The sequence below is a fragment of the Belonocnema kinseyi genome, chromosome 5 (assembly GCF_010883055.1).
Source record: "Belonocnema kinseyi isolate 2016_QV_RU_SX_M_011 chromosome 5, B_treatae_v1, whole genome shotgun sequence".
NCBI classification, from domain to species: domain Eukaryota; kingdom Metazoa; phylum Arthropoda; class Insecta; order Hymenoptera; family Cynipidae; genus Belonocnema; species Belonocnema kinseyi.
The window spans coordinates 139,847,868-139,860,060 of NC_046661.1; the positions used below are offsets into that span (position 1 = coordinate 139,847,868).

The window sequence follows — 12,193 nt, forward strand, 5'->3', positions numbered from 1 at the left end:
CCTCAAAAATTTTAAACCAAGAAAAATGTGTTATTATGCTAGATCTAAAAATATAGAGTTCATGATTTGGTATTTTATAAATCAATTATATTGAAAAGCTTATTGTTATTAATTTCTTGAAAACGAATTCCTCTTGGTTTGCGACTATAATTTTTCAGTAAATATTTTACCAAAGATTTTGGAAAATTCAATTGTGAATGCTGTTTTTTATTTTAAAAGTACTAGATTTATCTTCAATCTTGAATGGATATTTTATTTTGGTTTGCACTTCAAAAAAATTGAATGGTTAATTTCTAAATAGGTAAGGAGCCTTGTTTTTGAAACATTTAGATTTACAGTAATAATTTCTGAATAAATCTTGTGAGAAAGATTCCCTAAAATCAAAGTCCCAATTATTGACTGGAGATTATTGGAATTGACAAGTTATTTCAGAATAGCCAGTGTAAAACAAATCTTGTTTCATAGCTTGTGAAGGATTTTTTTTAAATTCTAAATACAGTATTATTCATAAGGAAATATATTTCTTGAAATATTCATGTCAGCCAGGTATTTGTTTTCCAAAAAATAAAATTAATTTCTAATATTAGATAAATCTTTAATTTCGAAACAAACGTATAACAAAAATTTTAATGATAGAGAATAGTTTCGAATGATTAGTTTTGAAACGTTGGTTTAGGATAATAATTTTTAAATAAAGCTTCTACTAATGATTCAAGATAATTAAATTGTGAGTTACTGTTTCCTGTTTAAAAAATTTAATGATTAATTTTCAGTATTGAATGATTCTTATATTTCGAAACAAACATCAAACAAATATTTGGATGATTAGTTTACGATTATTGGTTTTGATGCATTGGTTAGGGTGATAGGATAATAAATTTTTCTGGTAAATCGTTTAGGAATGACTTAGGATAATTTGTTTTAATAACTTGTTTTAGTTTGATAAAGCTCCAAGCAAATCATAATTTATAGCTTGCACAGTGTGCATTAAGATTATAAATTTATTACTGCTCATTATGAATTCATTTCCTAAATTATCCATGTGAGACGGATGTTTTGTTTTCAAAAACTGAGTACAATTCCCAATAGTAGATAGAAGTTAGTTCGCGTTAATAATTCTTACATAGATTTGGTGCCAAAGTTTCTCGAAAATTAAATTGTAAGTTATTGTTTTGTGCTTGTTGAATAATTTTAAGGATTTATTTCTACTGTTGGATGAATGGTTCATTCCAAAACAAACTAAAAACAAATATCCCTAAATAATTAATAAAGAAATATAAAGACAATTTGTTTTGATAAATTAGTTTAGGATGATAAGCTCTAAGTAAATATTGTTCCATAGCTCTAAGATTCTAAATCCATTACTGGTCATCATGAATTGTATTTCCTAAATTATCCTTGTGAGATTGTTTTTTTCTTTTACAAACAGAGTATAATTTCCAGTAGGTGATGAACCATTTATTTTAAAACAAACGTTTTAAAACGTTGTTTCAAGATGATAATTTTTTTATTTTTCTTGTAACAGTGATTCTACAAATTTAAGTAGTTAATGATTGTTTTCGGATTTTTATCATACGTTTTTAAGAATGGTTTGGGATCATTCGTTTTTTTCCATTGGCTTGATTTTTCGAGTAGAAATTTTAGGAACGACTGGAGGTGCTTGATTTCGACAAGTTTCTTTATGATTATAAGTTCTATACAAATCTTGTTTCATATCTTTTAGCGTGTATTTTAAGATACCAAATTCAGTATTGCTCATTAAGATTCATATTTCCAGAATGATCCATGTGAGATAGGTCTCTCGCATTCAAAAAATTCTAGGATTTATGTCGATTATTAGATTGGTGACTTAATTTGAAACTTTAATTCACGATAATAATCTTGGAATAAATGATGTACCACGAATTCTATAAAATTACATTGTCAGTGATTTTTTTGTGTTTCAAAATTCTAGAACTAATTTCCAGTATTGGATGGATGTTTCATTTCGAAACAAGCTAAAAACAAATATCAGTAAGATTGTTTTAGGGATAGTTTAGGATAATTAATTATAAAACGTTGTTTTGCGATTCTAATTTTTAAATTAATCTTGTACCACAGATTTTAAAAAATGCAATTGGGAGTTACTAATTTATGTTAAAAAAAATTCTGGGATTAATTCCCATCAATGGATGGATATATCATTTTGCAACGCATTAATAACAAATATTTGAATGTTTAATTTGGAACGTGTTTAGGCTGATTGCTTTCTTTACATTGGCTTTGAAACCTGGGTTTACGATAATGACTTTTCAATAATTCTTACATCAAGCATTTTAGACAATTCAATTGTTATTGTTACGTTTAGAAAAAAATTTGGCCTGATTTCCCTATTGGATGGACGTTTCATTTCGAAACAACCAAAAACAAAAATGTTGATGATTAGTTTAGGACTATTTTAGAATGATTGGTTTTATTACATGGGCTCAGGTTAATAAGTTCTAAATAAATCTTTCACCCTAAATTTCACAAAATTGTATTGCGGATCATTGTTCTAGGATTTTTCCAGTAAATAGTTTCGGATGTTTTATTTGCTTAGTTTAGGATGATAAGCTCCAAGTCCATCTTGTTCCATAGGTTACAGTGTGTGGAATGATTGATTTCGATCAATTGGCTTAGGATGTTTCCATTAAATCATTTAGAAATGAAATTGAGTGATATTTTTTCACAAGTAATTTTATGGTTCCAATCAAATCTTATTTCATTGCTTGCACCATGTTATTGGTTAGGGTTGAAAAAGTTCTGGAATATAATCACAGTATTGGATAGATGCTTCATTTTGGAAATTACTAACACGAATTATTTAGATGTTTGGTTTAGGAATAGCTTGAGCTGATTGATTTGGATACATTAGCTTTAAAAGCTGGATTATCGATAATAATTTTGTAATAAATCCTGCACCACAGATTTGAGAAAATATCAATATGAGTTATTGTTTCGTCTTTTGACAATTCCGGATTAATTTTCCAATTAGATGGATGTTTCATTTCGAAACAAACTAAAAACAAAAATTTAGATGATTGATTTAGGCCAAGTTTAGGATGATTCGTTCGGATACATTGGTTTATGATGATAGGTTCTAAATAAATTTTTCACCATTAATTCTGTGAAATTGTATATTCCGGATAATTATTTTTAGGATTTTTTTGATGAATCGTTTCAATTATCTCAGAATGTTTTCCTTAAATCGTTTAGGAATGAATATTAAGATGAATTATTTTGAGAAATTAGTTTAGGATGATAAGCTCTAAGTAAATCTTGTTCCATAGCTCTAAGATTCTAAATTCATAACTGTTCATTATAAATTATATTTCCTAAATTATCCATGTGAGAAGAGTTTTTTCTTTTACAAACTGTGTATAATTTCCAATAGTGGATGGATGTTTTATTTCAAAACCAACTAAAGCCAAATACTTGCATGATTAGTTTCGGAATAGTTTAGGGTGAATGGTTTCAATACATTGGTTTTAAAACTTTGGTTCAATATGATAATTTTGGAATAAATCGTGCAACAATGATTCCACATAATTAAGTTCTTAATTATTGTTTTTTTATACGTATTTAGAAATGACTTGGGCTGATTTTTTTTACAAAACGGCCGACGATTTTACCTGCAAACTGTTTAGGAATTAATTAGCATGATTTATTTTGATAAGTTAGTTTAGGAATATAAGTTATAAACAAATTTTATTCCATAGCTTGCAGCGTTTGTTTTAAAAAAAAACAATTTAGTATCGCTCATTAGGATTCATACTTTTCGAATGATACTGAAAACAAATAATGTTTACTTTCTAAACAAACATTTTTATAATTTTTTCAGGAGTAGTTTAGGATGATTAGTTTTGTTACATTGTTTTAGGACAATAAGTTCTGAGTAAATCTTCTACCATAAATTGGACGAAAGCATATTCTGGATAATTGTTTTAGTATTTTTCTGGTAAATCATTTGGAAATTGTTTGTTTTGATTACTTACTTTAGGATTATAGGCTCCGAGTAAATATTGTTCCATATCTTGCAGAATATGATCTAAGATTTTAAATTAATGACTGCTCATTATAAATTATATTTTCTTAATTATTTATGCGAGACAAGTATTTCATTTTAAAAACTGAGTTTAGTTCATAATAGTGGATGGATGTTTAATTCCGGAACAAAGTATAACCAAATATTTTCATGAATAGTTTATAAGCAAATTAGGATAATTATGGTTTTTAGATTTCTATGATACGTGTTTAAGAATGATTTGTAATGATTGGTTTCAATACATTGAATTCGAATTTTTTCGGTAAATTGTTTAGGAATGAATTGGGATGAATTGATAATTTGGCTTGTGTTTTAAGATAACAAATTCAGTATTTCTCATTAGGATTCATATTGCCTGAATGGTCCATGTGAGATGAGTGTTTTGTATTCCATAAATTCTAGGATTAATTTCCAGTATCCGATGAATGTTTTTGTTTTAAAAGAAACTAAAAAGAAATATTTTTATCATTAGTTTAGGAATAGTTTATGATGGTTTGATTTGAAACATTTATTGTTGATGATAATGTTTGAATTAATCTTCTACCATCGATTCTAGAAAATCTAAGTGTGAGTTTTGGTAGTGTGTTTAAATAATTCTAGGATTAATTTTTAATAGTGGAGGCATGTTTTATTTTGAAACAAACTAAAACCAAATATTCTGATAATTAGTTTATGAATAGTCTAGGATGAATGGTTTTAATTCATTGCTTTTAAAACATAGTTTTAAGAATTATCATCAAGATTTACTTGGAAATTATATTTTTTTAATAAATTTTATAAAAATTATTCTACAAAGTAAAGTCCTTAATTATTGTCTTAGGGATTTTTATGATACATGTTTAAGAATTATTTTGGATTATTGGTTTTGATCCATTGGCTAATAGATGGATGTTTCATTTAAAAATAAAATAAAAATAAATGTTTTGACGATTGGTTTAGGAATAGTACAGCATGATTCGGCTTTAAACATTAATTCACGATGATAATTTTTTAATAAAACTTCTAGCATCGATTGTAGAAAATTAAATTATATGTTATTGTTTCCTGCTAAACAAAGTCTAAAATTAATTTCTAGTATAGGGTGGATGCTTTATGTTGGAAAAAACTAAAAGCAAATATTGATGTGATTGACTTAGGAAGTTCAAGATGAATTGGTTTGACACGTTATTTCGCGAAGTTAATTTTTGAAAAATTCTGTTATCATCAATTCTATAAAATTAAATTGTGATTTATTGTTTTGCGCTAAAAAAAGTTCTAGAATTATTTTCTAGTTTTGGATGCATCTATTATTTCGCAACGAACTAATAACAAATAATTGGATGTTTGATTAAGAATTAGTTTAGGCTAATTGATTTCAATAAATTGGCTTTGTTACCTTCATTTACGATAATAATTTTTTAATAAATGTTGCATTAAATATTTCAGAAAATTCAAATGTCAATCATTCTTTCGTATTTGAAAAAATTCTGGATGAGTTTCTAGTATTGGATGGATGTTTCATTTCGAAAGAAACTAAAACCAAATATTTGTACGATTGCTTCAGTAACAGCTTAGTATGATTGGTTTCGAAACTTTAGCTTACGATTATAAATTTTTAATAAATCTTTTGAGAATAATGGGAGAAAGAAGAATTATAACCAAGAGATCCTAATTGTTTAAAGTAGCTTCAAGTGAAGATTTTAAATTTCCATTAAAATTTCAAACCAAAAACAATTTATTATTCTACTTAATCTGAAAAGATAAGGTTCATAATCTGCTGGTTCGGAAATCTATTATTTGAGAGCTTATTATTCTTCATCTCTTAAAATTTAATCCTCTTTGCGTTGAGCATTGTTCGAAAGAGGATTTGACAGAGGATTTGATGCAGGAAAATTGTAGACTCCCGTCGAAAATTATTTACAGTTTATTTAATCCTTTATAACTTAGTCTTTTGAATTTAGTTTCATCAGCTTTAGTGTCCTCTGAACCTTCTTTATTGGAAAATTAAGTTTACTAACTATATTGAAACTCGAGGTTGGGGTTAAGCTTTTTCAAGTCAAAGGGAAAGTTTGAATGGAAGTAGAATCAATTTGGTAAGTTTTGACTTTTAAAATTAGTATTTTAATTGTATTTAAAAAACTTCACACTTTTTTCATTCATTCCCATTTTTAAAATATTTCCTTTTTTTATTTATTTTTAGGGAACTCCCGCTTTGTCCGATTTTTCTCATTTTTTGCTTAAGCACAGACTAAATTAATTAAACCCAAAAAGAATATTGATCTATTTATTGTTAAAAATTAATTCTTTCGAAAACTCTACTATTATATTTTTCGTTTAGAATTCAGCTTCTTTTTATTGAAGATTCTACTGTTTTGTTAAAAATTCAATATGGTTTGTTGAAAATTAAACTATTTTTTGAAAAAGTTATCTTTTTTGGACGTAATATAACTTTTTCGGTTTTTTTTCTAATTTGATAAAAAGTTTACCTTTTGGTATAAGTCATTTTTTTTTGTTCAAATGATCATTCATTTTGATTGCAAATTCTACTTCTGTCATTATATTTTTGGTTCAAAAACCACATTTATTATTCAAAATTTTATTATTTTGTTACAAATTTAACTAATTTTTTTCAAACTGATCTTTTTTTGTTGAAAATTTTCAATTCTGCGTTGAACATTCGCCGTTTTTATAGAAAATTTATCATTTAGAGTTAAGAATTCGATTTTTTTATTTAAAATTTTATCGTTTGTCTTAAGAATTCAACAATTTGATTGACTGTTTTCTCTTTCTTGATGGGAAAATCTTTCTTGTTGGAAGATTGAACTAATCTATTAAACAATCATCTTTTTATTTTTAATATTTATTAATATTTCTTTCTCTTCTGACTGAAAAGTCTTTCTTGGTTCAAAATTCTACCCTTTTGATAAAAGTTTGTCTTTTTGGTTTAAAAATTCATCTCATGGTTGAAAATTAACTTTTTTTTTAATTTATATTTATAAAAATTTGTATTTCTGGTTTCAAAATACAACTGTTTTGTAAAAAATTGGCTTTTTTGGATTGAAAATAAAAAAAACTTTAGTTGCATTTTATTTATTTTATGACAGAAAAACCTTTTTTGGTGGAAGAATCAATTATTTTTTTCAAATTCTGTTTTTTTGTTTAAATATTCATATTTGAAGCTTTAAAATTGGAATAATGGTTTGAAAATTCAACTTTTTTGTTGAAAATTCGTCTTTTTTTCTGTAAAGTAAACTATTTGGATTTGAAGATAAATTTTTGGTTAAAAATTCAAGTATTTAATTTTAAATTTATCTTTTCGAAAGCAAAATTAAAATTTTTCTAAGATATTTGATTTTTTAGCTTGAAAACTGAAAACTTTTGTCAAAAAATCATCTTTTTGGCTTGAAAATAGCCAATTTTGTGTTGAGAATAATTTTTTTACTTGAAAAATGAAAGAGTTTTTAAGAAAATTGACTTTTTGACTTAAGAATTCAACAATTTAGTGGAATTTTGTTTCTTTCGTTACTGAAAAATCTTTCTGGATGCCAGATTTAACACTTTTAAAATTTTTTGATGATATATTAAATAAAAATGAAAATTCATCTCTTTTGATTTGAGAGTAATACGTTTTTTAAGATATTTGATTCTGTGAGCTTAACAACTCAACAATTTTGATAAAAAATTCTGTTGTTTAGATGACAATTACAAATTTTTTCTGTTAAAAATTAAACAGTTTTGTAGAAAATTCACCTTTTCGCTTCAAAATTAAAAAATTTAGTTAAATTTTTGTTTATTTTTAAACTGAAAAATCTGTGTCAGTGAAAGATTACATGCTTTTAAAATTTTAATTTTTTCGAAAAATTTGAAATTTAAATTTTGACTGCAAAAAAATAATTAAAAATCGCAAACTCTATTTTGTGATCGAACTATGCAAGATACGACAAAATATGACCCAAGAAAGCTCGGAAAATTTGCTCTTGATCCTTTTTGAGAGAATGTTTTCGTTAAAGCCGAAGGAGCTTTAACGAAAGGTAATTCACAATCACCAAATTACAGTTGTCGATGTGTTAACATTTAATTTTAAAAAGCCTGCGCACAAATGTGGAAAAAATACAAAGTCCAAGCGCGTAGCGCGAGATAAATCAATCATCGAGCGCGAAGCGCGAAGCGCGAAACACAAAATTGAAAATTTTTCAAATTTTCTGATATTCTAAATTCTAACTTTGTTACAGATCTGTGGATCCAGACCATCCAGCGAGTCAGCTTCGTTCAAGCAAAGAATCGCCGATTTATGCCTGGAAAAAAGATGGAAAATCGTCCAATAAGACGCGAAGCGTCGAAATCATGCCCTCTGATCCTCTAGAAGATCAATTGGAGGATCTGAGACTGAACTTGTCATTACAAAATGATATTAAAAATGAAGTAGGTATACATATTTATTTCTAAAATGTATAAAAGAAAAATATTTTTAATCGATGTGGTGAATTCTTGAGAAAAAACGAAGAAGCCAACCACCAAATTTTGGACAACCACCATAAAATGTTGCTATTGAATTTTGAAACAAGTGAAAAAACAAATCCCCTTCCTTCTCCTTTTTATTTCTTTCGTCTGTTTTATTTTTATTATTATCAAATCACAATAAGATTGTTTTAAAATAATTACCAACGTTTTGGCACTTATATAGCACCCTTATCAAAGGAAAAAAATTCGAACAGGCAGGAACAGCAACGAAATCAAAAAAAAATTTAGTAGGCAGGAACAGCAACGAAACCACGACGCTCTCTCTCTCTCTCTCTCTCTCTCTCTCTCTCTCTCTCTGAAACCAAGAATCAAGTTCGACTTTTTTTACTTGATTCTCGGGTTTCAGGAAGAGAGCATCGTGGTTCCGTTGTTGTTCCGAAAAGTTGGTAATTTTTTTCCAAATGTTTTTTATATTGTAATTTGATTAATAAAAATAAAAGGGACCAAAGAAATAAAAAAAAGAAGAAAGGGGATTTGGTTGGTTGCCCTTTAAATAAGATTTTTACTTTAATTTTAATCTCATTTAAACTTCTTTAATTTTGATTCATATTCCATTATTATTTTTTCTAATTTAGGATGCAAAATTCTTTTGTCCCGAGTAGAAAATCGAAAGAATGATAATAAAATAAAAGTTTGAGGCAGTCGGAAGATTTAAAGTGCAACTTTCTACCTAAGAGTGAATGAACTACATTTAGAAAATAGCATTCAAAAGTTCTTTTCTATTACTTTAAAAAACCTCCTCTTAAGTCACTAAGAAAAGTTTCCGTGAAGTACTTTGCTATAGTGTAAATAAAAGTTCGTTTTATACGCTTCTCTACCCACGCAAGAAGAGAAAAATGCACACAATAGAAAAAGAGTCTCAACATTTTGTTTTTGATGCATTAAAAATGAAATTATCTAAAAATCTATCAATAATATTCCTAGATATTTTAGCACTATAGATTTATTAAATAATTAAATAATACTGAAAACATAATTAATCATTTTTTGAAACCTACTAAATTCAATTCAGACCGCTTTAATTTTTCTTTTTTTGCAAGTAGAAATTTAGATTTTCAGAAAGGTAGGTGCATTTTTAACCAGATAGTTGAATTTTTAACTGAAAAGATTAATTTTTTGCCAAAAAGGTGATTTTTCAAAAGAATACATTAATTCTCAATCAAACAATTAAATTCTTATCTACAGAAATCAATTTTTAAACAAATAGCTAAATTGTGAAATAGAAAAGATCAGTTTCCCACAAAAAATGGAATAGTTAGATTTTCAGTTGAAAAAATAATCTTTCCACTTTTAACTAAGTAGTTTTATTTTTAACCGAAAACCTAAATTTTCATCTAAAATGATGAATATTCAATTGTAATACTTGAATTTTTCAGCAAATAAATTAATTTTCAGGCAAGGCGATTAATTTTCACAGTAATTTTTTACCAAGAAAGATAATTTTTAAAAAATTTCAACAACAAAGTTGAATTTTACATTAAAAAATACCAAATTTTAAATAAAAAGTTGAATGTATAACCAAAGTATTGAATTTTGAACTAAAATTATAAATCTTTATCTGGAATAGATGTATTTTAAAGAAGATCAATTTTTGAGAAAAGACTATAATTTGGAACCAAGTAGTCTTATTTTCGATAAGAAAGATGCACTTTCAACCACAAAAACGATTTTTAAATACATAAATTTCCAACGAAATATTTGCATTATCAAATACAAAAGCAAAAAAAAAATATCCAAAATGTTTAATTTTGAACTAAAAAAGATCAAGTTTCAACCAAAAATAGAATAGAAGATTTATTTTTACTGAAGAAGAAGAATTTTATACAAACTGCATGCATTTTAAATTAAAAATAAAAATTATAAATCAAGAATTGATTAGTTCAATTTTTAGGGGAAAAAATCATTTTCAACTAAGGTGACAGATTTCTAACAAAAATATTAATTTCAAGACCAGAGGATTAATTTCTACCAAAAGAGTAAAAAAATTTTACTAAAAAGAACAACTTGTCAGTCAAATATTGAATAGTTATATTTTCAGAAAAAAAAAAATTTTTAATTTAAAAAAACAACATATTTAAAAAAGAAAATAGAGTACTTAAATTCTAACCAAATATTTCATTTCAAACAATTCATAACAATTCTTTTTTAAATATAATAACCAATTGTTTATAATTATATTTTTTAAAGAAATCTTGTACCGAAGATTCTGAAAAATCTTTCGTGAATTATAGCTTTAGAATTTTTCTGGTAAATTGTTTAGGAATGATTGGAAATGATTGTTTTTGACAAATTGATTCACCATGATTAGTTCTAAATAAATATTGTGTCCTTAATTTTAGAAAATTGAATTCTGGATAATGACTTCAGAATTCTTCTTTATAATTCTCTGCAAACAAAATTTCTTCCCACTTGTTATCGGTTTACAGATTCTAGATAATTGTTTAGTTTACAATTAGCTTAAGAATAATTAAAAATAATAGATCTTTTTAATAAATTATTTGTTTGGTCAGGTTCGATAACTTTGATTCGCTTAGAATTTTAGATAATTGTTTTGTAATCAATACATTCCAGGATTACTATTGGATATAAGTTTAATTCCCAAATAAACCTGAGCCGCTATCTGAAGGATTCTTTTCGAAATAGTTTAAGGTGATTGTTTTTGATAGATACATAAATTTGGGATTTTGTGTTCTGAATAAATTTTGTTCCACATCGTTTGGGGTGTGTTTAAAGATTTCAAATTTACTATTGTTCTTTAGGATTTATACTTCCTGAATCATCGACGTGATGTGAGTATTTTGTTCTCAAAATCGCAGCTTAATTTCTACTGCAGGATGTATGTTTAATTTTAAATTAAACTAAAAACATGTACTTGGTTGATTAGTTTATCAATAGTTTGAGATGATTGGTTTCGATACGTACAGAAATTTAGGATATGTTCTGAATAAATTTTGTCTTACAGCTTTAAGGTTGCGTTTTAAAATTTCAAATATAGTATTGTTTATTAGGATTTATATTTTCTAAATGATCAATATCATATGAGTATTTGGTTTTTATAAGCTAAGATTATTTTCCACTGTTTGGTGTAAGTTTTATTTCAAAATAAGCTAAAATCCGATATTTTTCTGAATGGTGTCTGAATAGTTTGACATTACTGGTTTTGATACCTAAATAGATTTGTGATATGTTCTGAATAAATCTTGTTCCTAACCTTTTAGGTTGTGTTTTTAAATTCTTAATTTACTATTGTTCATTAGGGTTTATACAACTTGAATGTTCCATCTGATACAAGTATTCTGTTTTTGGAAACTAAGATTAATTTCCACTATTGGAATATTTAAATTAATTCAATCTCAAATCATAAGTAAATTAATACTCCAAGTAAAAATTAGAAATATTTATTTTATTTTAACATAGAAGTTTCCAATTACAAAGCCGTTATTTGGAAATAATTGAAGGGGGAAGAAAACATTTCATTCAGGGTGTCGACAAGGTTTTTGACAGAATGGCGGAACTAACTAGTTTAGAAAAATTAAAATCATGATCTTTTGTCTGGTTTTCCAAGACTAGACAATTGGGTATAGCGAAGTTTGTAACAGAATTATACCCTATTTTTTGAGGTTATAATAC

At 26.2% G+C, this 12,193-nt stretch overlaps 1 protein-coding gene across 2 annotated transcripts in view; it reads left to right on the plus strand.

Annotated features, from left to right (window-relative positions):
- The window catches only part of LOC117173061, a 451,519-nt gene that overhangs the window by 435,189 nt on the left and 4,137 nt on the right, over positions 1–12,193 (plus strand). For both annotated transcript variants that reach the window (XM_033361436.1, XM_033361438.1), the window contains one exon: positions 8,275–8,464. In XM_033361436.1, the coding sequence (XP_033217327.1) occupies positions 8,275–8,464 (190 nt within the window). The remainder of the gene's footprint in view (positions 1–8,274; positions 8,465–12,193) is intronic.